The sequence below is a fragment of the Solea solea genome, chromosome 6 (genome assembly GCF_958295425.1).
Source record: "Solea solea chromosome 6, fSolSol10.1, whole genome shotgun sequence".
Lineage (NCBI taxonomy): Eukaryota > Metazoa > Chordata > Actinopteri > Pleuronectiformes > Soleidae > Solea > Solea solea.
Genome location: NC_081139.1, coordinates 5,176,671 through 5,203,354, shown reverse-complemented (window position 1 = coordinate 5,203,354; position 26,684 = coordinate 5,176,671). Strand labels below are relative to the sequence as shown.

General features: G+C 43.6%; 1 protein-coding gene across 6 annotated transcripts in view; it reads right to left on the bottom strand.

Moving 5' to 3' along the window:
• Positions 1–20,202: 20,202 nt before the first annotated feature.
• pax7a (paired box 7a) overlaps positions 20,203–26,684 on the bottom strand; it is a 46,620-nt gene continuing 40,138 nt past the window's right edge. For all 6 annotated transcript variants that reach the window (XM_058631370.1, XM_058631374.1, XM_058631372.1 and 3 more), the window contains 2 exons: positions 24,562–24,811; positions 20,203–22,997 (listed from right to left, as the gene is read on the bottom strand). In XM_058631370.1, coding sequence (XP_058487353.1) covers positions 22,882–22,997; positions 24,562–24,811 — 366 coding nt within the window. In that variant the 3' untranslated portion in view covers positions 20,203–22,881. The remainder of the gene's footprint in view (positions 22,998–24,561; positions 24,812–26,684) is intronic.

Sequence of the window (26,684 nt, the reverse complement as noted above, 5' to 3'; positions counted from 1 at the left end):
GCCTGTATTCCCCTTTCACAGCCTGTGCTTCGTCCTTTTTTGTGGTATGGTAATATATTATGCAATAGCTTATAATTAGGATGTGGCACCGATAAAGCAATGTTGGATTGTATTGTGAAAACCATTAACCCACATCTTTCAGTCTATCAGTTGTAACAAATACATGCTCATCTGCTGGCTCATAGCAGTTTTCATACACAACACCTGAAACAGACTGAAACATTGAAATTAAAGGGGGGTACTTTCATTAAATAGCATTTACAATGTTAATTTTGTTCAGGGTTAATGTCCTGACCAAAGTCCACATCACCATTTTTGACTGAGCGTGTAAGATACTTGCTGGTATAATCTTCAGAGCAATGAAAAATAAATGAAATAATTTTATAAAATTGATGTGGAAAAACACAATTTCAAATCAACAGTCTTGTGATTTTGCAGGCGCCTCTTGCTAACAGGTCCTCAGGTTACTCTGTCCTCAAAGTTTCATACGCAACACCTGAAACAGACTGAAAAAATGAAATAAAAAAAAAAAATGATACTTTCACTTAATAGCATTTACAATGTTCATTTTGTTCAGGATTAATACCAGGATAGACCATTTAACTACATGCACAAATAAGTAGCTCTGGATCTATTAAACAAATGTTTCTATAGCACACAGTTGCAGTGTGGTCTCTACATGGCAGTACATGATTTATTCCACAAGGTGGTAGCATTAACTCAAGATTCAATAAATAAAAAAAAAAAAAAATATCCATGCTGTGCTTTATTTTTTTATTTCTGAAAATCTATGAGATCTGCTACTTAATAACAGCTCAATCATCAGACTCATTCCCATTACATTTCAGTCAGGTAAGGAATGTGGTTTTTCAAAAAGAACAACAGGCAGGTGGTAAACAAAGTACATAGCCTGTTTGTGCAGGTCACCAAGTTCTTCTGAGTCTGTCTGAGAACTCCTGCAGCAAATTCTTAAGACAGTCAGGGAATCATGTATCCCAGTATAACACACAGGGTTAATGTCTGGGGCTTTGCCGTGCTCACATCTATCCCAGATAATGTGTCTGTGTACATTCTGCTGCTGAGTTCCACTCTCATATTTGTGCATCAAACTCAAGCCCCGGTGAAACAGCAGATTAGACAAAGGCGTGGGGGAGCTGGCAGCACGTTGTTTATTGCGTGCCTGAGAGTGAATCCAAGAGGCAGTGGTGATTACCAACATATGCAACTGGGGATCAACTGAACCAAACCTGCAATGGCTAATTTCCATACATTAATTCACTTATATGCGTTTACTAATTCCTTAATCACAGATCAAGGTGCATGATCACTCTGAATCACACACACATATTGTGACGCACAAGTAACATCTGACAACAAAGAGTCTAAGTAACAACTTGGGAAACAATGTGTCTGTTTTTGTCGTCTCAAGGGTCAAGTGGTCAAAAATGCATTTTTATATAATATAGAGTTAATTAAAACACTTTCTGGAAACTAAATACAACACATTAAAAGAGAGGGTTGGGTTTCCATGGTTTTTATTGAAAATGAATCCTTTAGAATGACCAATAAACTGAACCTACACAAACCCTGATGTTTATTCCTCCAATGTTTTACATATGACACATTGACACTGACACAACTACAGCGAGTTTGCATGTTCTCCCCGTGTGTGCATGGGTTTTCTCCAGGTTGGACACTCTAAATTGACCGTAGGTGTGAGTGTGATAGTGGACAATTGTTTGTCTCTGTGTGACCCTCATGTGGAGGATAAAGCAGTAGAAGATGAATGAATTGAGCTGGGGCCACACGGTGGAGCAGTGGCTATCATTGTAGCAAGAAGGTCACAAATTGACAGTCAATGGTTAGATGAAACTTGTGTTTTCTGTCTATTTATTCTTTGCATTCTTCAGCCTTCCAGCTCATTGTGTCTAACCTTTTGCTCTGTGGTTATTCTTCCCACTGATCTAATGGCACTGCTGCATCCAGAAAACTGATGAATATTAAGGAGCATTTTATCTTTTACCGCCTGGGCTTTATCTTGTGTCTGTTTCACACATTGTCTGCCAATGAGTGCAGCGGGATGAGTGACAAGCATATAATCTTGATTGCATCTTGATGCCATTACCCTATGATGCCAAGTGCCCAGGTAACAGCTGGGGGGCAGCGAGTTGATGGGATAAAAGGTGACATTGGATTTTACACACCTGTGTCGCCAGTCAGCAGCCGGGCACAGACACTAGATGGCGCCAGCAGAGTGATTTGAACTTTGTGTGGGGTCGTTCAAAAGCAAGGCCAACTGATTGAGAACATTTTTCAACTATCATCTCTGCAAATAATGAAAAAGAAAATAATACAAAAGTTGACTTTGTGAGGCAACAGCGAAAGGCAATCAGCTGTCTTTTGTCAGAGCATCAGAAGTTTTCAGATGTGTATGAACTAAACTGATAAAGTGAACAAAGATGCGCGCGGATGTCTCAGCCTTCATTAAACCTTCTGTGTTAAACGCTTTATACAAAATGAGATTCCCACAAATCCAATGCATGACAAATGGTTTTCAACCACAGAGGCAGTATTACAAATTAAGGCAGCACATTAATGTGTTGTTTAGATTATTGAGTATGTGTAGCAACATGAAGCAGAAGTGCCTCACAGTCATTTTTGGTTGCAATAATCTGCCTATCCTCAAATTATGCCCCAGCGTGTATTTTTTTGGGAGGGGGGGATGGTTTACAAAAGTGGCTCTTCTTTCTCTTTATTTCCCCTCCCTGTCTCAGTGAGCGCGATTTTGTTTTGCCCTTAGCCTGTGTCTATTAGATGCCTTAATGCTGTACAGTGTTGCCTATCTTCAAACAGGAATGCTGATGATGATATTGGGCCTGCAGCAGTGCTCCCTCCCTCTCACCCACAGCCCCAGCCCCGGCCTGCTCCTCTACATAGAGGGCAATAAAGACACAAGGAGGATTAGTGTTGTGTGCCTAACAAAGTGGCTGCCAGAGAGCGAGAGGGCCATGCCCATGGGCTCAACCACAGCCCTGCTCGGCTCCGCTCGACTCTGCTGAGGTCCCCCCCTGCTCGGGCTTCCCTAAGGTCCGCTCTCTCTCTCTCTTAGGGAGCTCTGTGGATGTGTGATAGACTCTGAGTGGGTGAATACATGTTGAAGCTAAAGAGGCAGAGGACACAGACAGATAATCCGTGGCTTAAGCAGTGCCGTAGTAACTTTCCCTCTTAAACAAGAGAACATATGTGCAAACAGTCAAATTGAATTCAATCACATTCTTGCGCTGTGTGCACGACTTTCCCACAGTGAACTCGGAACACTTCTCACCCTCACTCAGCCGAGGCGCTTACAAATCATCACCAATACCTACGGCCGTGTAGTGCAGCCTACACGGCCACCTGACGGTCCACAACAGTGTCTCCTTTTGTTGATTCCTCCCACTCACAAAGCATGCTAATGCCTGTACACTATGTTTATGGATATCTTCCTCACTATAACCCGTGTGCTTACACAAATGGAGCACCATATAATTGTACAAGCCTGATAAACAGACTGGCTGTGTCTTGTAACTGTTGTCACATTTGATAGGAGTGTTACATCCGAGATTACTGTGGAGGAACACGTCTGCGGGTGCAGGCCTGCGAGGACAGTAGCCCCTGGTTTGATGGAGAGCCGTGTACAGGACAGGACAGGTGAACCAAACAGCTGCTATCCCCGTTTTTTCCCTTTTTAAAAACACAGCATGACAGATTAGACCATGGCTCTCACACATAACGGTCTGCTTTTCACACGGTAGCTGTCTCAGGCCACGTTACACACATCTTTTAGATGCTCCGTCTTGTGCGTATGGGGTAATGAAATTTACGCCGGAGACCCCTGGAATATGCAGGCATATGGTGGCTATTAATGCTGCCTTTTTCTGCCGCAGCCTTCTGCCCGACAGTATAAGGCCTGCCCCCCCCCCCCCGCCTGTCTGTTCTGGGTCCTCTTCACTCCACAAGCTGTTTGACTTTTACCTCTGTCACGCCAAACCAGGATTCACGCAGCAGCAGCAGCAGCATGAACTGCTGTGTCTGGAAGAAAGGCCAAGTTCTGTTAATACTTGGCTAAGTTTACATGTTCATTCACACTTGATTATGGGGGGAAGCCCTGCGTTTCGGAATGGTTTCAGTATGGCAGCGAGGCAGAACAAGGAACGGCTGTCCTGCGATACACAGTATGGAACATGGTATAATATCGGTGTTGTTCAGAGAAACACTGAAACAGAACAATCATTTTATCCCTATGTGTTGTTATTATTATTATTACTTCTTGTATTTACAACATAGGATACTACGCGGTGCAACAAAGTGTCAGGTTTTTCCTGCTCAGGCCTCTGCAGTGATGACAGCTGTAGGCTTCATTCACCGAACAATGCACCATAAGCGCTCGGGAAAAAAAACCATGGTAAAATATCCATTTTCTGTTCCTTTCTGTAATGGAAATGGACGCTCAATAGTCTCCATCTGCAAACCATTATGGAGGCAAAAAGGCATGTAGGTGTACTCAATTTTTTACCTGCATAAGCCTTTATAGATTAACACAGTTTACCAGTCTCTCCTCAGCTCTTGGTTGACTATCCCAACTCTGAAATTAACTCGGACTCCACTCGCCCTAATCCCCCACTTTTCATATAACAGCATTCTGCATTATTTGACTTAATGTCGGAGATGTTTCCTAACAAATTTACTCCAACACATCTCCAAATTGGTATGAAAACATTCCCGCCAAAGTGATGGTTCCTTTATTGTCGTCGGAGGGAATGCTCGCGGCTCGTCGTGTAATTTATCCGGGTTTTGGAGGAGGCAAACTATCCACAAATAAATCCCATGCAATCTCACTTATGTCTGTTTTCCTCCCCTCAGTATTCCCACACTTTTGATTTCCACTTTAAAAGCAGGGTGATATATTCCTATGATTGGAAATGTTCAATGCACTTCTGGAAGCGGGTGCACTGTCCTGTGCAGATAAGGTTGCAAATGCAAGATCTGTCTTTCTGAAATAGAAGCCTGACAAACAGCGCTGTCTCTCCCAGGCACAGTGGGAGAGGACTGTGCTTGGATGGAAGCCTTTGAGACCAGTCTCTTTAATATGGGCACTGCTGTAACATCAGTAAGGTGACATTTCGGCAGCACCATCAAGATCCAACAGTGGCCATGCTGCTTCAACAATCAATTATCCATGCATAACATCCCACCAGTGTGTGAGACATGAATCAGTCCTGGACCAGGCTTCTCCTCTGCCTTGATTCTCAAGAGAAGGGAGACCTTTCATTCGACCCTTAAGAAAGAGAGAAATGCTCTGTGTGCTGATAAGAGAGAGAATAGAGGAAAGTTATGAAGAAAAAGGGAACAGGCAAATCAGGGCTGATATTTATTTGCATTATCTTGAAAGGAGCTCAAATTGGTTTCATTCCAGTGGCTGTGAATTGTGATCCGGGGGAGCACAATTGCCATTTCCAAGCAGAAGCCAACATTACCACCGAAGAGGCAGAAAGCATTCTTTGTGTTGCTCGGTGGACGACAGGGAAGAATGCGGCATAGTATCTGTCGCCCAAGGAGAAGAAGGAAGCACATTTTACTATTGTTCAAATCAGCTCTTAAGACCAGTTTGGTTGTTACGTGATTGACATCAGTGTCCTTAGTGGCTTTAGATATTTAACTTTGTGTGTGTGTGTGTGTGTCTGTTTCTCTTCTTTCAGAATTGTCAGCCACTAGACTTGTTTATTAATGTATTATTAGACTTATTAGTTGCTTTTATATGACTGTATTTGTCTATAGCAAATGGAACTGTGAGGGGAGTGCAACACGCTTGTGATAAAACATGCAAATATTTCCTTTCGTCTAGCAGATGACTGTAACCACACGTGTATCTTGTGCTAATCGGATCTTGCTGAGTTTTTAAGTATAGTTTAAGTATAAGATTTCGGGTGCTGAAACCTCAAATTAAAGTTAAATTAAATAAAAATTTAATTAAATTAAAGTCTGCAGCAGCAGCAGCAGCAGCAGCAGCAGCAGCAGCAGCAGCAGCAGTCTGCTGCTCCCTGCACCCGGGGAAGTTTCTCCAGTGTTTGACAAACAGCACCATTCCCCTCTGCTCGCCTTCATTTCCATCTGTATGCTATCACTTGGCTGTCAGTGGCTGGATTGGCCTGTAGTTCACAGGATGAAAGAGAGGGAGATCCTGTTGAGTGAATAATCTTGCCAGTTTACAGAGGAAGAGTGGATGTCAACTTGACAGACTGTGAGTAGCACACAGATTTGGGATTCATGGGCAATCCTATAGTCTCTTTAAGTCCGGACGTGTGAATGTGAAATCAATAGTACATCCATACAACAGTCTGTTTGCTGGACCCCAGAACGTTTTGTTATGAAAATAAGAGTCATGGATCGTCACCTTACGGATTGAGGACACAGTAAAGGGGACTATAAACATGGGATTGCAGCATGGAAATCCTGATCTCTCTCCCTCTTTCTGCCTTTTTCACTCGGAATAAAAGCATGTACTATTCAAAAGTAGCTATTTATCATCACAATGTCATTCCTTTGAAACACGAAAACCAATACAGATGATTGGGGAACTGTGTTCTAGTTCTCTCGTTTGTTAAATCCCTCTTCATATTCTCTGTGAGGGCGTTTGTTTTAATTACCTGTGTTTCCTTCTGCTGGAAACAGCCCGTCTATACAAACCCACTTCAGCCTCAGACACTGTGTCAGCATGATACATATCACAGGCGACATTCAATAGACTTCAAGTAGCACCTTTACAGGCACATGCATGTGCATCACTATGTACATGTAAAATAGCTGTCTGGGTTGGCACAGCCAGCATGCCCTGCTGTTTGTTTGATATGCAAAGGAGTGCTGTGGCGCAGCTCCACGGTCTCTTCTAAAGTACTTTACTCCTCACATAACCCAAAGTGGCAGCAGCAGCATCAGGATGAGCTCCAAGAGCGAGGTGGCTCCCTCTGAGTAATTTATAATGCACTTAACTCCTCTACCCTGTTGATTGTCGGCATTACCGGGAATCAAACACAAGGCAAAACAAATAAAAAATGCCACTTTTAATTCAGGTTCAAATTGGCGAAAGCACAAGTCTTTCATTACATTCCCCGCTCATTCACATCAGGGTCTGTGTGAAACACAAACATTGGATTACAGTGGCAAAGGAAAACCACTTCAAAACCCGCTTCCATAAACACCATCAAAGAACAGTGAAGGCTGGGTGAAAACAAGGGAAGAGAGGGACACACACACACACACACACACACACATGAAACGTGTCAGCTGAAAGTGCGGTTCAATTGGACAAAGTTTGGAAGAATACCAAACACGTCACGATCGCTCTATCAAAATGTCTTCAGCAGACCCTCACCGCACCCTTCACGCCATTACGGCGCAACCCCCAGCCTTCCCAGAATGCTATGCTGCTGCTGCTGCTGCTGCTGCTGCTCCAAGGGTAGACCTCTACAACTGTCCATGGCTCAGGGTGGAGACCATTATTAAATGTGCTCTGTGGAGGGCCTGCAGGTAGCTCCCAGGATCAGACACAGGGAGAGCAAGAGGAGGCTGTTTGGCTTAAGTGTTTTTTATTAGGATAGATGGAGGCCTAAGCTCCGTAACAGAGCTTCAGTCCTTTTCTCCCAGACGGGGACCCACTTTCCATCCGCGCTCCACACAGGCCCATATATCAAAACACTGGCCCCCTTACAGACATGCCGCACAAAAATGGCATGTTCTCTCTCTTCTTTTTCTTTTTTTTTTTTCTCCTCCACTTGGCTCAGCTTTCTCCTTGTCAAAATACAAACGCTCTCTGATGGAATTCTGCAATTTCCGTCATCATCCGCAACAAGCCCATTTTGCGACTGTTTAAAAGCCGTAATTATTCTCTCTGAAAACAAAAGTCGGTGCGGGCCAGGATTGACACGGGAGACCACACGTGTGTGTATTCAGTGTCCAATTAATGACCTACTTATAGGAGAACCTGTTCAACCCTGCAACCCTGGTTTGTGAAGAACGGCTGTAAGCGACTTGCTCGCCGAGCTTGGGTGGAGCTCGTATGGGAGCCAGCTGACCGCATGACTCTGAACGAGGACAAGGAACGCCTCGATACCCTTATCTGATGAGCAGGACTAGCTGCTGAAAGAACACATCGTTTACAGTAGACATAACACATGTATTACACGTGTCGGCGTTATCAGAAGCAGAGCGTCTTTCCCGAGCTATAAACTTGAATCAAGAGTGAGTGAGGAAAAAGTATTTTACTGAGGAGGACTTTACCTTGTCTTGACCTCGCTGTTGTCATCAGAGGAATGTTGTGAATCTCTCTCACCCCCCCCCCTCCCACACACACACCAAAAACCCCTGTCCCATCTGGTTTGCCCTCACTGCAACTGCTGTTACACTGCATGTGTGGGAACTACAATGGTTTTCACTGGGCACAGAAAAAGGAGGCAAAAGAAAGACAGAGGAACAGAAGGAGAGAAGGATGGATTCAGTTGAAAGATCCAGCTGTTAGACCATCTGAGCCCTGGGAAAGTCTGATATTGTTTTTAATATATGAGCGAGCCTGACTTATAAAGCCTCCTAAAAATGTAGGGAACAGGTGGAAGGGGAAGTTTGGCAAAGGGGGGAAAAGGCCTCATGCCAGGTCAGCGCTTCACTGCCAACATTATATGACGCTTTGAACCCTGCTTTAAAACCCTCATGCAGAGCTGTAAATCACTTTTATTTAGTTAATTTCTCCCATGTTCTCCCTTTTAAAATATCTTTTATATCACAGTTATTTCTCCACCTTCAGTTTTTTTTTTTTTATCACATAATATGTCATTTGTATGCAGTATAGTTCGTGTCGGTATGGGCAGGTAAATAAGAAAACAGAAGAAAACAATATATATATATATATATATATATATATATAAATAAAAGATATTTTCGATGCTTTAATGTGGTGCAGTGTGGGCGAGGACTGTACATCAGTGTGTGTATTGACTTCTCTGTTTCTGTAATGTTTCATTGAATAAAACAAACAGACAGCCCCTCAATCCACTTTTATCCATAACCTCTGAAATGAGACTTTATGTTTCATACAAACGGCATCTCGGTTACATCAATAATCCTGCAAATGAAATCGATTTCCCCTCCAGCTCTTGCAATTCTGATCACAGCTGGGTTCCCCATATGGAGTATTAATGGGGTGGAGCACCCTGAGCCTGATCTAAAGCTGGGGAATTCTGGGCACATCGCAACAACAAATCCCACTGTAATTACCTTCATGCAAACAGGGGCCCCTCTCCAGCACAATGTGTGTTGAAGAAATGGGATTTGTGTGCATTGTTTCTGACGCCGGAATTGATCTTTAAAATTGTTTGGTGCAATTTACCAAGATGCTTATGAAAATTGAAGAGCGGTGACAGTGTGTGTGTGTGTGTGTGTGCGTGCCATACAAATGACGAGCATAAATACCTACCTGCTTGTGACTTTCTGGTGCAACAATAGCCAAACGTTGTGTTTTCCATTTACGCAGAATTGGAAAGATAGCGGCTGTCGACGATCGTGATGTCTTTTACTTTACGAGGCGTTCTCCTAATTAAAGATGAAACCAAATGTAACTGTGCTGCTTCTCAATTAGCTTACATGTGTATTTGAGCCCAGTTTTGGCTTCTCCTTTTTTTTTTTTTTTCACTAGATTATGCCATCTGACATAAGGCTATTGTCTTAATTCCCTTAGGCTGTGGTGTAGAGAGAGAGAAAAAAAATCACTAAACATACAGAGGGCCAGGCTATATCCTGTCTTACAGACGTCCCTATCCCATCATGCACACCCCAGCCTTCTCTTTCCAGCAGGTGGGGGTGGTCATGCACCATGCAACGCGGTTATGGGTTTAAGTCTGAAATCTACATACTGAAATGACTTCAGCTCTCTCGCACAATGCCAAACTTACTGGAACTCTGATGAGTTTATTTCATCAAGAGAGGAGGTTATCAGGACAAGCAAGAGAGAGAGCGAGAGAGAGGGATGGACGGAGTGAGAGAAGTCCATTTCTACGTACAATAGCCGATGTCCATTATCCTTTGAGCGTATATGTGTGTGTGGTTTTGCATACACAGATGTGTGGAGGTGAGTTTGATGTGGATCCTCTCTGCCCTCTGAGTAGCGGCACACTGACTGCTGTCCATCTGCTCCAGGGTCTCAGGTGTGTCTTATCTCTTCTCGTGCCCCTGGGAACTTTCACCAGATATGCCAGTCAGCCCGGGCTGAACTGCTCTTGTAAATTACTCACTAAACATCCCTGCCCTGGATTCTGCATTCGGGGGAAAATCAATTATTTGACCCCCCTTTACATTTCACAGTCCATTTTCAGCATGCTGGGGCCAATTACACCCAGCAGAAAGACTACTCTTTATGTCACTCCCACGATGACCTCCATCTTGCTGCTCCACATGGAGCACTGTTAATGCAGCAAACTACAAGCACTTGTGCCACGAAGGAGCGTGCTAATGCACTGGTTACCCACACTTTAGCCACACCAGGCGCACAAATACGGCGGCTGAGTGGCAGCGCCGCCGCCGCCGCCGAGCACAGTCGGCCGCGATGTCGCTCAACTGGGAGGTGATCATCCCTTGTCCAGTGCACTGAGCGAACACCACTGATGGTTTGACAGGCCTAATGAAAGCTGATTACCAGGAGGCATCTATTAATTTGTCCTTAATCATGACAAAGAGAGTCTGTGGCTAACAGCTGTGAAATGGCAGCCGCCGCGCGGAAATGAGGCTCAGGGAAAGGCCGGGGACAAGGGGTTAGGTTCTGTGCTGTCATTAACTGCCTGCCATTGTGTGCGCTCGCTCAGAGCTTAGCTACAGGTAACTCAATAAGATAACACGGAGCACGCTCTGCCCTGGTCTTTGTGAAAAGCTGCTGCTGTGAATCCTGGGTGGCTGAGCACAGAATAGGGGGGATATTGGTTTGCAGGAGTTCTTATGATCCAGGTGAGAAGCTGACAGTAACAGGTTTAAGCTCTGTTCCTTCATCTGCTGCAGGGGGAGCTGAGGGAAAAAAGTCAATCACCGACTGAACAGGAGGCGAGCGGCTTTTCTGAGGGGACACGGCGACACAAACGTACGCACAGTCCAGCTATAATTTTAGATTCTTGTGTTACAAGGAAGCGAACGACGAGTCTTGTCCTGTATTTGAAACTTTACCAGGAAAAAGTGCCACAATATCAAATTGGCTCGGGTTTACGCAGCCACATTGCAAAGAAATCGTAATTTTTTTATTTTTACAGCAGCATCAAATCCTGCATGAATCACTGCACTGGTCTATATGATGTGCCCATTTTTACTCTGTGGCTTTCAACACAGCATGAGTTGGTTTTACCAGTTTTATTGTGTTGTTTTTACACTTTCTGCAGTATTTTGTTGTTTTATTGTCTGTTTTTTAGCTGAGGGGTGTCAAACGTACAGCCTGTGGGCCAGAACCGGCCCACCAGAGGCTCCAAACCGGTCCGCAGGATGAATTTGTGAACATTTACATAATATAATGTGAAATACTATATTTGACCAGTTCCAGATACCTCTGACTAAATGTTATGTGCCTTTATGTGATCTGTAGGGTTTAATGCACATGTGTAAATGGTAAATGAAGGCATAATATTCTTGAAATTGCACTTATTTTTCTCAGGAAATGTCCAGTTGTTCATAATAGGATTTGTAAAACAAAGGGAAAAATTATGAGTTCTTGTTGTTTACAGGTTATTATGCTATTATTTTACTGGTCTGGCCCACTTGAGATCAAATTGTGCTGTATGTGGCCCCTGAACTAAGATGAGTTTTACACCCCTGTAATGAGGTCTTATGTTTCTATATTTTATTTGTTGTACGACACTTTGTTCCAGCTGTTGTTGTTTTTTAAAATGCTTTATACCATGGATAGAGTGGTCTACAGGACCCTTGGGGAAACACTGGGCGGGGAGATCATTATAGTGGCTGTAACGAGGTCCAACAACATCGCTGAGTATTTAACAAATACGATAATCAGTCAGGAGATATTGAATATTTATTCTCTCAGTTAACACTTCCTCTTCCTCCTGTTATTGTAATTACTTAACCCTCTCACACTCGCTTGACTCTGTATCAGATTCACCAGCAGCAGGATGTAAGAGCACCTTAAAAAAATCCCACACAAATGTATCACGATAAGTGGGCCTTATTTTGAAATGTCAAACTGAAACTTCTGCTGCTCATTTATCTGTGTGTGTGTGTGTGTGTGTGTGGACACCCGGCATCCCTAATGTTTAATAATCTGAATAATAATTTAATTTGCATGGGACCTCACAGGCAGGGATGTTACATCTGTTCTGCTCTGGAATGCCTTTAGTCTTACACTCTTTTTTCCTGTTGTTTGCTGTTGTTTCCCTTTTCCTGCATTTTAACACACCTGACAAGGTGGGTTTCATTTATCCACTGTGATGCAGCCACCGCGCGTGGTCCTCCAGAATGAGCAGCCTCTTAAAAAATATAAAGATATTTAACATGAATGAGAGTGATTTGTGTCACAGCTCTATATTAAGAGATCCATTCATTTGTCAATCAAACGATGCATTTTAATGACCTGGATCTCAGGCCTTTAACGGTGACACATGTTGTGCGTTCACGCTGCCTCTGTAAACCCACAAATGTATTTCATTTTAATGCGATTTAACAGTGAGATATATATATATAAACGAAATGTATTATTATTATTTATATGAATCCTCCTCTTTGTATTACCAGGTTGTTACTGCAAGTCCTTCTGATACAGGGGGGGGGAAAAAGACTGCGGAGCTGGGATACAACATGACAAACAAGGCAGAACATTTCGTTTGGCTTCATATGAATTAATCAGTGGAAATGGGCAGACATGTAGAGCAAACAGTCATTTAAGACTCTGCTGAGACACTGATGGAAGCTGTGATTCAATTAAACACCGAGCTCCGAAAGATGCAACAAGTCTTTTTGTAGATAGGAGGAAAAAAGCAGCAGCGAAGAAATAACATGACTCTTTATTTTCCGAGAGATGCTAAAAAAAGCACAAAAAAATATAATAATATATGAAATGGAATGTGATTATTACATTTTACATAGAGTACATTTTACATGATAAAAACATTTTTTTTTGGCATCACTTTCACATAGTGATGTTGAAATCGTCTCCATTCTTGCATTCGCGGCTATTTCCGCTGATTAAAGGGGATCTCTTACAGCATTTCATAGCACATTACCATTTTTATTAACATCTAAATATGTCAGACGTTTGACTCCGCCTGGAATGAGCACTTAAAAAATGTGTTTGTCATTTGTCGGGTGTTGCTAGTTTAAGGTTTTGGGGGCAGCGGGGAGTTGAGAGGCACCATGAGCCTCACGCTGAGTTCCCCCAGCGCTTCCCCCTCTCATCTATAAGAAGAGGCTCTTCTCCCCTGCTAAGTTTGCAAAGTCCAATTTTCAGCTAATATGGAGGTCGCAACAGCAGGCGCAGAGGGCGTAGTAGGACATAATGGCTATGGGATTGTAAATATTGGTTTTAGAGGGACACAATTGGAGGGCAAGCGGGGAGAAAATTTCCATAGAGTGTGCGCGAGCGCCATTGGAGGCCCTCGGTGCGGCAGAATAGATTTTCCATTCTAGTGTGTCACATTAGATTTTTGGAGGTGCTCAGTGGCAGGTACATGTCATTAGTAACACTTTAGCACAGTAATGAACCTTTTTATTTATCCGGTGCTTCTCTCATGAATGAATAAGGAGCCGCTCCCCAACTGTGCCCAGCCGTGAGGAGCAGACAGAGAGGGAGAGGGAGAGGGAGAGAGGCGGGGGTGTTGGAGGGCTGCAGCAATATCAAGTCGAAAGAGGGGAACATGGAGCCCTGGGGAATGCTGAGGAGGGTTAAATGATCATTATTGTGACACTCACATGCACACACATATGTGTCAGGGAGCAAAAAAAGCACACACACACACACACACACACGTATTCACACTGCCTACCTCTGCTCCCTGGGGTCCTGATCTGACACTCTATTTACACACACATTTACACAGTCTACTCCCTCCTTTATAAAGCTGACAGGTACTTAAGCGGTACATTACTCCGAGGAGCTCAAGCCTCACGGCGGTGTAACCAAACTGTCCATTCACTGCTAGTCTTGTCTCAGTGTTCATTCAATAATGGCCTCTGAGAAATGCACCAATAATGAGCCTATGTAAGTGAGCAGGCAGGCCCGGGGAGTGTGACACTGAGCATCAGGACACTTTTAAGACGGTTCCACGGCTCACCGGCGGGAAAGGAAAACGATTGCGGGGCCTTTTGTATGGGAGGTCAGCCCTCCACACACGGCGACAGATGTCGGCTTCTGTACATTTCTCTGTTTCTTGTGTCGCGTGGGAAATCAATAGTGCCGCTGAGTAAGCAAAAATCAATCAGCGTGTATCTGTTTTAGGTTCAGTGACTTTAACCATTAATATACAGGTGGCAAACTTCAAACTTGGCGCCGCCTCCTCCTCGGCTCCTCTCACATCTGAGCCCGGTGCAGTGGAGCGGTAAGAGTGGCAATAGCTGGTGTGGTCAGGGCCCCCATGTCACCCCTCGCATCCTCAGTGTTCATTTCCCTTTCATCTTGAGTGTGAAATCGCTGCCGGTGCAGTACTGACCTCAGCATTAAGAGGTCAACTATTGAAATCTGATGTGCGCCTCTTTGGCTGAGGGACTTCAACAGATGGAGGGAAAGGGAGGAAAGGTAAGAAATGAAAAGGGGGAAAGAATCATATACATGATATGTATGTCCAAAACAGAGGCATTACTAACAAAAAAAAAAAAGAATCTGACACGAGTCATCAACTTATTCTGTGTTGTTTCAGTTCTGGGAAAAATGTGTGAATAAACATGATGACAGCATGATGGGAAAATGAAGTGAGGATGTTCTTTAACCTTCATGAATTGAAAAAGAGCCTAAAAGTCGTTCAGTTTGAATATTATAATGACAATTTGAGTCAAATGTTCGACATTTGGACACATCTTGTTTATTTCCTCCTAAAACACTCCCACTCATGCTTACCCCGCACTTCACCTGCAGTCGTTCACACTTTTAATCTCCATTTATTTGCAAGAATCGTTATGTTTTTACTCGCTCACTTTCATGTTTTTTCCTCCTCAGTCGCTTGCACTTTATATTTTCCGAGCAGAGATATTCCAAAAAAACTTCAAACTTTGCAGCTTTTGGCGGCTTTCCACAGAATACATGCCAAAACTTCCTACCTCTGTGTGTTGCAAACATAAGGTTCTGCATTTAAAGTCAATTCGACACCTCATCTCAGTATGAATCCCCCCTCCGAAAGCATATGTGATATGAAGAGCAAGGAAAAGTTTGAGGTCTTGTCTCATATTTCCCATCGGCTACACTTTCATCCCTCTCTCCCTCTGCAGTAGACCACCCCTAGCAACCCTGCCCAAATAAGGTGTTCTGCCTTCAGTGCTCTCCTCTGAAGAATCTGTGGAGTTCAGAATCTGCCGAAACTTTGGATCTCAAACACAAACATCTTTTATTCAAAGGGCGTCTGTAATCACAAATAAATAGCATTTCTGGCGATTCCTGAGCACAAGGCACAAGAGAGAGAGGGTGAGAAGCCTATCTCAGGAGCAGATAACTAGTAGATATGATGCCTTAGATAAGGAGCAGTAATTTGGCTTTTAGAGATAGCTCTGGGGGCCGCTGTGCCGAGCTGCGCTGATTTGCCGGGTGTATGGGAGGCTGTTTTTTTTTTTTTTTTTATCTCTCCTGTTGAAGAGCTTTTCATCTCTGATGATTTTTTTCTCACTTTTTTTTTTATGTATTTCCCCCCAGAAGGTGAGATCACAAACCCACAGAAGGCAGAGTGGCATGTTTTAAAGTGATGGACAAAATACAAATATTTGAAAATGTATTTCATGGTAATTATGTCAGGTTTCATGGCCTTGGCACAGTACTGAGGCACAGCCTGGATGCCTTAATTTGTATAGAAATTGTAATCATTTGTTCATTTCAAGGTGAAAATTGCATTTTTTAATTTAAATTGTATCCTGCGTGATAGGCTATTATCTAGAAAAATTGTCTCTGTGTATGGCAGTCTATGCCCTGCCGTCACGCCTGTTTAGAGCCCACTTCTCCTGAGAAAGGGCTTTTATATGAATCTCCTGACTGAATGCACCCAGCTTGTTCTTCACTTAGGGCCGCCACTGCACTCATTTCCATTTTTGTTATTAATATTAATTAGTTTGAGAGCACCGCTCAGATTTTTAAATGTAAATTAAGCTTTGGCTTCACAGCGATTTTTATCTCACTCAGATTTCTTAGATTAACAACTTAACTTGCACTTTTCCTTCCCCCCTTTTGTTATTTAAAAACTGCACCGACGCGCCGGTGTGTGACTCTCTGTGTGCGTGATGTGCATTTGCAGTACTCGACAAATAAATCAGTCATTTTCTTATAAACTCAATTTAAACCAATCACGTGCAAAATATAGGTAAAAAAAAAATTGTGGGTAAATCTCATGACTTTAAAATACGACAATACTCTGTTTGAGCTTCTACTTTTTTACTCATGTGACAGATTGTCTAATACCTGAGAGGCCTGACCATGAAATTCAAAATGCCTAAAATGTTCTGAAAATAAGATTTTCCTCCCTATGCAAAACACGCATTCAGAGGGAAGATATATGCACACCAAGCTGTGCGTCTGTGTCAGTCGGACCCTTAAGGTGACAAGCACAAAGCTGAGGCTCAGGTACACGGCGTATGCTGGCATAATTACAGGATTTGGGGGGGATTATTATACTGTAAGTGCCTTCATGGCGACAGCTGGGAGCTTTTTTACTCCTTGTGACACATAATCTCAAAGAATAAAACCAAGACCCTCTGAACATCTCTTAATCATTTCTTAGCATACCTGCACACGGCTGCGAACTCACTCTCCGAAGACAGATTTGTAAAAATTAGAATATCATTATCATATCTGGTATAAATCAAACATATTTTTGTTTTAAAATGGGGGTAAAAGTTTGCCTATTTTCTTCACTGAAGGCCCATAGTGGCCATTTGTGGTCTATCTTCTCTTCTTCATGGTTTTTTTTTGCTCTTCAGCAGCAAGTTATTTATCATTGCATGGTCAGGTTGGGAAGCTCGGCCCTAAGTTAGATCTAAATCAGAGCCTCTATTCCACGGCTCATATTGAAAGTGAGTATGACCAGGCTAAGGTTGTGACTTCTTTATCCCTGCTTCCTGAGCGATAGGGGCCTCCTGGTCTCTCCAGTGAGGCTCAGGAGTTTCATTTCCATCCCTGTGATCTAAACAAACCTATTACCGCCACTCCATTTATGCAACGGGACAGTATGCGAGCCACAGACCTGAGGACACAGCCCAGAGCTAAGCTACCATGGCATGGAGCCACCTTCAATGGCCGCATGTCCATATACTGTAGCGGGAGGAGAGGAAGAATGGAGAGGCTTGGGCCTCTGCACTTTATCTAAACCACTCCAGAGAGGCGAGTGGAATCGGCTCTTGTGGGTTCTGTTTATCCTCTGCTCCTGTAGTCAATCAATTAGGGGATCAAAGAAGGAGATGAGGCAAGTGTCATAAAGCTCTCCCACACAGCAGCGCCTGAGCTGCCACCTTGTCCACGCTGAGTGACAGCAAACCATGAGGGAGACAGAACTCCCGGGCGGGCACCTTAAGGGGACAAGCTGGAGCAAAGGGGACAACCATGGCACATGCCAAGGTCTAATGTGGACAACCAGAACCCAAACTTTTTAGAGGAAGATACGAGGGATTACATTTGGCAGGAAAAATGTCACCGAACAATGGGTATAAACATTTTTAAGAGGATGCAGTGAAAGTCCTGTCAGGCAATATGGTTTATATAATACGCAGACCCCACTCTATACAAATAACATGTGATTAGACACTGAAGATGTTTTTTGTTTTGTTTGCATCAGATCTAACTGAGCCTTGATAATATTAACATCGTGATAACAGAGCAGTTTTTTTTTTTATGTTGGGCTTCTCCCCTTAGGGGTCGCCACAGCGGATAATCTGTCTCCTGATTGGAATCAGTCGATCCAACGGGAAAACTAAACACTCTGCAGCTATTCACACTCGCTGAGCTCAAATACATAACAAATTATGAAGTATGAATGATAGGTAGCTTCTTTGGCATCGAATTTATCTCTGACTACAGTTTTGATGTTAAAGGAAAACTTCACCAATTTGCATTTAGCTTTGTATTACTAGAATAGGGGTCGCATATTTGGAAAAATTGTGCTTCCCAGCCTCAGTTTCCCCTGAGTTGAGAAATATCTTCATTCTTTTCTTTGTTACGTGCCCAAAAGTGACACTTGCTCCAAGCCTTGGAGCAAGCCTCCAAGCATAACTGTTAGCAAAGATGGCCGACACCGTTTACATTCTGGGAATGAGGTCCTGTGCCCCTATGAGGGCGTCTAAAAAGTGCGGACTTAGAGTTGCAGTTTCAAGCCTCGGACCAAGTGTCACTGGTGGGCACATGACAAAAAAAAGAATGAAGATATTTCTCAACTAGGGGGAAACTGAGTAATACAGAGTAATACAAAGCTAAATGCAAATTGGTGAAGTATTCCTTTAATGACGTTCATTCTTGTGATGAGTGATGTCATTAGTTAGTTTAATTTCATTGTAAATGAGCAGAGTTGGTGTTTATTTTGTGGTATAAATATATATAAAATAAAGGTCTTTCACAACCTCCAACAGGTTGTGAAATGTGTATAAAATCAGGTCAGGTCTAAATTGACGTAGCTAAGATGTGTTGGACATACCTCCAACAGTGCTGAATGAGCTGCAGTGTAATATATCGTGTAATATACGGCAGAGCGGATGACTCCGTTGCACACCATGTTAGTTCCCCCGCATTCACGCCATACCACAGGGATGTGCAGACAACATTCCTCGGCCAGCAGTGGGAGAGGAGAGCGCTGCTGGTCAGAGGGCAAAATGAATGACTTCCCACAGCTGCAGACAGAAGCACACAACACACTCCCTCAAGATGTCAGAACTCTCACCACTTCCTAATCACATCACCGGCACTGAACAGTCACCGGTGGCTCCTGCTGGCTCCACACGAACATGAGCCAAGCACTTATCTATGCATGTGATGCGCTCGTATAATTAATCACATGTTCATGCAATTATCTTCATTGTGGGTTTGTTTGTTTGTTTTTCCACTATCATGGAAAAAAAACCTCACCACTATTACTGTATGACAGACTATAGGGATCTTAGGTGGCAGCAATCACTTCGGGGTGTCGGGCGGGACACTGTTGTACTGTTCTGATGAGTACGTTAATAAGAGGCAGAGTCCTTTAATACAGTTTAAGCTGTTTATCGAAGTTTGTGTGAGGATGTGTGGTTGCTGCAATACAAGCACAACACAATACTGACTGATTAGAAAATAAAGTACAACTTAGACATAGAAATACACTGAGCTATCCAGATAACAACAGAAATACAGCTACATATTAACAACAGGGATTAGCAATATAGCAACATAACGTTAGCCTAATAGCATAATTGCCTAAGTGATTTTTTTGGTAATTGTGATATCTGCCTAACTTAACTCTCCTACCACTGCTGCATCACCCTACCTTATTCCCTACGTCCTACGTTCAAATATGACTTAGGCAACTATGCTATTAGGCTAACTTCTCTGATTATTGCTAATTAGCAGCTAGCTCCACGTCATTAGTGACTAATTACTCATCACACCACATAATTGATGTTAAAAAAACAACTGCCAGGTCATCAAACAGACCCATGGACAAACCCAAACACCAACAAAGTGCAACACACAAGCAAAACATTGCAACTCACGGCTTCATGGACGCACACACCACAGAGACCTTTCAGCAGACGCTCAATCTGAGCCGAGCGGCACGTCGAAGGTGCGTTCAAGGACCTCAGCAGGGTGGGATTTCCCATGTGCGGTGATTAGAGAAGCATGCAGAGATGTATGATCTTTCGTAAATTTACCCCTAAGATTCATGATTTAAATGGCTACTTTACTATCAAAATAGTTAATTACATTACTTCATACACACAAATATCAACACACACGCAGTGAAAAAGAGACAAATGGCAGAAATTTTGGACCTTTAATTGATAACAGTTACGCCAGTGTTACAGTAAACACACCAACAGGCTGAAGGTAGTAAATACCAATACAAGTTTCCCACTAGTCTAATACTTCATACAGCAGAATAAATTATACCATGATAATATATACACATGCGGAACAGAAGAAGGAGTAAAGCAAAGCACAGATGTCAGAAAGAAACTAAACAAAAAAGGGTTAAGTGTCAAATAGACAGAATGGGGATAAGGAGCAGAACGCTTTAAATATCCAAATGTTTATTCGACGCAAGTGTTAGAAAGGGGGGGGGGGGGGGTGTTCGATACACTAAAGACAATTCTAAAAGTTTTCCTTTTTAAAATATACACGTGAGTGAGGCGTCTATAAGCAGAGCAGTGGACGCTGCTGCTATTCAGTGCGGCAATGGCGTTACTTTGAAATCTCCTCCTGAATCTTTATTGGTCCACAAATCAAAGCAGTTGAGGCTGACTCCATCAGCTTCATATCATCGCTGGAGTTCAGAGTTCACAGTTCAGTCTCAATCCGTCTCTGCACAATCAGTCTGTGTAAGATCAGGCAGTCAAAAACACGTTCATCTGGCCACATATTCAAATATACAGTGGTCCTGTGGTCCAGTGGAGTCCGTCTCCGTTGAGCTCAGTTTGATCCTCTTTCAAACAATTTTACTTGTAACATATGTCATGGAATTTTCATATTATTTTTTTTTTTTACTAATTTATACAAATTCATTCTTGCCTGGGCCCAAAGCAAACAAAACGTTTGGTCAAAACACCAATTCAACCCATTAAATACAAGAAAACGAAAACAACAGAAAAACAAGCCATTTGAGAAAACTCAAAATCAAAAAAAAAACTTACTTCCACAGATCCCTTGCTTACCTAATACTCAACATAGCTCTGTTTTAGTATAAAACATACTCTTTATAAACAATGCAATACACAATTTTTGCTCCACCTATTGTACATTTCTCAGCTTTTTAAAAGGCGCGACTAAAAGGACCTAAATCTGTCTTGAGATAAAGTTAAGAATTCTGTGTACATCATCAATATCACACGTACTGATGGAAACAAAAAAACAAACAAAGAAATAAACTACACACATCTCAAGGTGATCAGCAGGTCCTGGATCATGTCGGGTCAACTATGAGTGCTACAAAAATGTCTCATATTCACTATTCTTGAATTTTTTTCTTCATCTTCTTCTTGTTTTTGTACATTTCTGTCAGAGTCAGAGTCAGAGTTGGGGGATTAGAGGTGGGCATATCAGTGGTGTTACCTGTGCCCTTTCACAACTGACTGGATTATATGGGTTTTTCCAGAGTGCGTGTGAATGGCACACAGCTTGTGTGCGCGTTCTCAAATCTCATAAGAAAAGAAAAAAAAATTGCTGGAATGCTAAGTACATTTGCAAATAGAGCCGCAGGAATGTTTTGAAGGAATGATTATTTCATCTGGAAATGGAAACCGACTGAAGGTGCATTTACAGAATGTGCTAATTGGCCTATAAAGACAGGAATCCTGGCTGGTAATGAGAAGGGTCACTGTGAATTAGCTTTGACGTTATATTGGTGTGATTTAATCTGCTTTACACTGTTTAAATCACACAGTATTCCCTAGCAGTTGAGGATTTAGGAGTAGAGGGGGGACTTGTGTTGGCTCATCTTGGCAAGGTCCATATTTCCAAACAAAATACATTAATTTCCCCAATCCTTTTTTGCAAAACAATGCCCCCCTCCCCACGGACCATGGCTAAGGATGGGATGGAGGTTAGAAGGGGAAAGCTATTGGCCGCCAAAACGCTGCTTTAATTCCCCGCAGAATTGATCCAGCCAGACTTCCCACAGTGTGGCCAAGTTCTTTAGGAAACGTCAAGATGAATATGAAAGTGGGGGAAGGTCAAACCGCTCATGAACATTAGAGCGTTGGGGAACAGGCAGAGAGGAACAACAGCTTGGAAAACTATCATCCTATTCTCGCGCGTGTGTGTGTCTGTGCTGACACACGAAACATGCACACCCGGCAACAACACACTCGCTTCCAAATTGTCTCATCCACTGTGTTTCACACACCGACATCTAACAGAGAAAAGAGATACGAATGGAATCAAAGAACAACAGAAATCACACTAACCATAATCATATAACAGCAACAATAATCTTAACAATATCAAAAAAGGAACAAGAATAGGTCACTCAAATGATATTGGCTTTGTTAACTACTATGAACAGCAAGGTCAAAATACATGTTGTTGATGGCTCGAAAATGTGTTGTCGGACGAAGAGAAACCCCGGTCCTGGGCAGCCCACAATTCTTGGGTCATCTGAGGTTCTGTCTGGTCCTCTGAGCAAAGCAAAACAGGGGCTGGAGTTGGGTGGGGGTAAGAGTACAAGGAGCAGGCAGAAGTGCCCAAATATCGAGAAGAAGAGGTTGAAGAGCCGCCTGGTGGTTGACAATGGTGTGAAAAGTTTAATTTTTACTCCCAGATGATCCTTTCTCACGCCCACTTGCCACATTCTCCGATATACAGCGAAGCTGTTTGTCTGTGCACTGATGTCAGATCAAGCAGCAGAGAGAGAGCGAGTTGGACTCCAGACTTGATGGAGCGTAGAGGGACGGTGGCAGAGAGGGTGGAGGAGAGAGAGAGGTCCAGGGTGTGTCCAGAGGGCTTCAGTACGCCTGTCCCGTCTCCACTTGCAGGAGTCCCAGAACGGCCGAGTGGTCTCCGAGCTTCATCCTCCTCTGAGTAGACAAGCTCACGTTCTTGGCTAGGTAGTCTACAGCAGCTACATGGAAAATCACAGAGAGAAAAAGCAAAGACATGTCAGACAGGTAGTATCAGAAACAGGTGAGTCAAATAAAAAACAATTCACATAGGGAGAGTAAAAAACCAAACATTCCCCTTCCCCTTGTCTGAGGTTGGCACAGCGCTGGCACGGAGCATGTGCATCCTGGTAGAGTCTCCATGCTGTCACTCAGACGGATCCCCGCGTGTGTTTGACGTGCCAGTCTTCATTACACTTGGCATCTCTGATTTCATGCCCTCCACACTCCACATGGCCGATCATTTTCGTCCTCCGACAGCAGCTCTCTCCCCTCCCCTCCCCTTCCATTCATTACTCATCCACTGTGCTCAATCACCATCTTAATTAACCCCACATCAGCTCACATCCGCGCTTCCCATCAGTTTAGTGCTGCTGACAAAATGCGCACGCACGCACACACGCGCCAAATGGGACTGCTTGGCACGCGCTTGCGCGCAGGCCCATGCACCGCATGCACACGGAAGAAATACAACAGCTCACCACCAGAACCTGCACATAAATACAAACAAATGTTGCCGATGCTGGTCGTCCTGCTGGGGATGTGTGCTTCATTTTACCTCTTATGAATGGCTGACAGCATCAGTCAATTATGCTAATCTAATAAAGCAAACTCTTTCCTGCCCTGTGGGTGTATGAGTGTGTGTGTGTGAGATGGAGACCAGTGAAAGAGGGAAAGGGAGAGGTGGACAAGAGGACACTGTGGCCCCTGAGGGTGTGTCGTTCTTTGAAGTGGCCCTCTCCTCTTTCCCATCCAAGTGGAGTGGGGTGTGACTAAGGCAGCTTTCTGAGAGGATGGTGGTGGTGCGATGGGAGGGGTGAGGGGTCTTTATCAAGAGCACGTGTCTGCCTCAACCAACCAGGGTGCAAAGGTCATGAGGCTCTCTCAGCCGGGAGTCGGGCATCACTTCATAGGGATTTTAAATTTAGTCAACTTTAAAAAGGACGGTAGAAACAAATGACCGCCTGGTGTTTGACGTACACAACACGCAAAAAAGTAAACAACTCTGCTACAGCACTAATTTGATGACACTCCCACACATTAGGGGTGTTGTAATATCTATGAATGCTGCAGATAGCTTACTCACTTTAAGACAATAAACTGGTAATGTTAACCATACATTTACTGATATTGCCTTGATGAGATTTTATTTTAGTAGCAAATGATCTGTTCTCTGTTATGAAGTCTTTAGTTGTATGGTTAAGTTTCTCTCAGTAAACCTCTGAGTTGAATAGAAAAGATGGAGTATCACGTTCTGGAGCTATTGAGTTATGTTCTAAAACCTCTGAATTTCCCAGGCACTAGAGCTATTCTTCCCCGTTAAGAAGGTCACTGAGTAGTTTAAACCTACGTCTGCCATCCCAAACTAAAATCAATTTTAGATTCCTTAGCGGCAGAATAACTTTTAATTCTCATCGATATTTAATCACAACGTTGTTTTCAATTCTGAATATTTACTTCCCTGCAAAGGTCATGTCAGTTTCAGAAATGTTCTAAATTATATGTTCAATTCCGGGGTGTACTCACTCTGGCCGTACTGGCTGTACTGGTAGCCTGCAGTGACAGGGTCCACACTGTAGCTGGTGGCACTGTATGTCGGGGGGCAGTAGGACTGGGAGGAGGCCAGGCTGTCCACACCCTTGATGGTGTCCGAGCGCTGGCTGCAGCTGGCTGAGATGGCGTTGGAGCTATCCAGGCTGCTGTGCAGGGGGGAAATGGAAAAGTCGTGCTGTGGCTGGGAGGGTACGGCGCTGGGGTTGCTCAGGATACTCATCACCTGGGGGAGGGGGGCAAAGGGGGGGAACAGAGGATGTTATACATTTGGAAAATTGAGGATCAAAGCAATGACAGAGTTGAGGGAAAGTACATTTCCCCCCCCCCCCCATGAAAATATAGCGCCATCCTAGCGCTTCACGGTGAAGATCCTGCTAGAAATAAAACCATTTCGACTTTGAAATAGGGAAAAGGCAGAAAACTTCCCCATCTTTTTTTATTTTCTCTCCAAGAGCCGAGGAAAGGATATGAGAAGGGTGGTGAGGTCACAAAAAGGAGAAAGGGAACAAGAGAGACTGTTTCCATTAGCTGGCAGTGCCAGTAAGTGTTGTGCTGTGGGACAGAAGGGTCCCAGGGTGATAATAGACCCACCATCCATGCCAGACAGCCTCTGTCCTGGAGCCCGAGGCCTGAGCCTGAGCCTACAGCACAACAAGCACCAAGGGAGTCCATAATCCCTCGCCCCTAGCCTACCCATCTCATGAATAGTAATGGAGTTGGAACTGGTAAATGATCGTCTCAGATCCCAACACAAAGTGGGCTCCACAAACATTACTGAGGGGCCCGCTGATACTGCAGGTTGGGGCTTGCCTGCACATTACAGTGTGTACATTATTCATAGTGCATAAAAGCTTCCAATTCAATATTCTAGATTACTGTAATAGCATGTGACATTTGCGAGAAGACGGTTTCAAATTATGTTAAAATGGGAAAGATTACCTCTAGTGCTTCTCCAGTCCGAAGAACACTGTGAAGAATTTTGTTTTCTCATGCTGCAAGTTTTTTTTTTTTTTTTTTAGCTGATAATGGGAAAGTGGCATGTCTGTGTGTGTGTGTGTGTGTGTGTAAGAGGGTGGTAAAAAGGGAATTGTCCCAGACATGCTCCCCTCTTATTGCAGGGAAGGCTTCCTTTCAACATCAGGTTCATGTTGAGTTTCGCTATGCTGCGCTGCCCTTTGGCCCCTTTGGCTGCTAAACCAATTAGCCCATCATGGAGGTGGTTACACAGGGGTGATGCACACATGCACACATATGTTTGCACACATGCACCCAATGCATGTTCGGGGCCAAATGGTCCGCAAACGACGCACTAAGCCAGGAGAATCCCACAGAGGGGAGAAATTAAGCGTATTCTGCAAATTAATCATATCTTTACATTAAGGCCTCCCAGGAAATGTGAAGCACTCGCAGCACATCAGAAAACATAGAGGCTGCTTAGTCATTTCCACATGTTAATTCTATCATCTCCTCCACATCTGCGGACAAAGCATATGACATGGATCCATAACAGGGAGAATTATGGCCCCTCTTCATGCCGGACACATGTGATGCTCCCCCTCCATATGGGCCGTGGAGACGTACACACACTGAGGCAGTTGAGGAGAACGCGAGTGTCCTGAGAGACCGCTGGAGGCCAGGAGTCCATTTTAGTCAGTGGTTAATTGGAGCTTGATTACATCGCTTCCCCGCGAAAAAAGAGAAGCCAACAATTTGCTCGATCATCATCCATGCTTCATTAAAGTTCTTCAAAAGAAAAAAGAAAAAAAAAAGGCTTCTTCTTATCGTCGACAATGTTGCAGTTTTGCTCTTTTAGCAAATTATGATGGATCGGCCTCTTTAGTGTCAGACAAGTGTTTTAATCTGCGATGACGGTAGTTATCCTCACCCCCAAAAAGAAAACGCGGATCCTGTCTTAATGAACAAGGCTTTGCTCAAAGGGGGGGTGGGGTGGGGGGAGAAAGGCATACACTTCTCCGGAGTATTCATGTGTTTGTCACCTGTGTGTCAGTTGTTTTATAAAAAAAATAAAAACAAACCCTAATGCCAGTGAACCATCCTGACAATCTGAGTTCAGCCTCTAAATGTCATCCCTATAC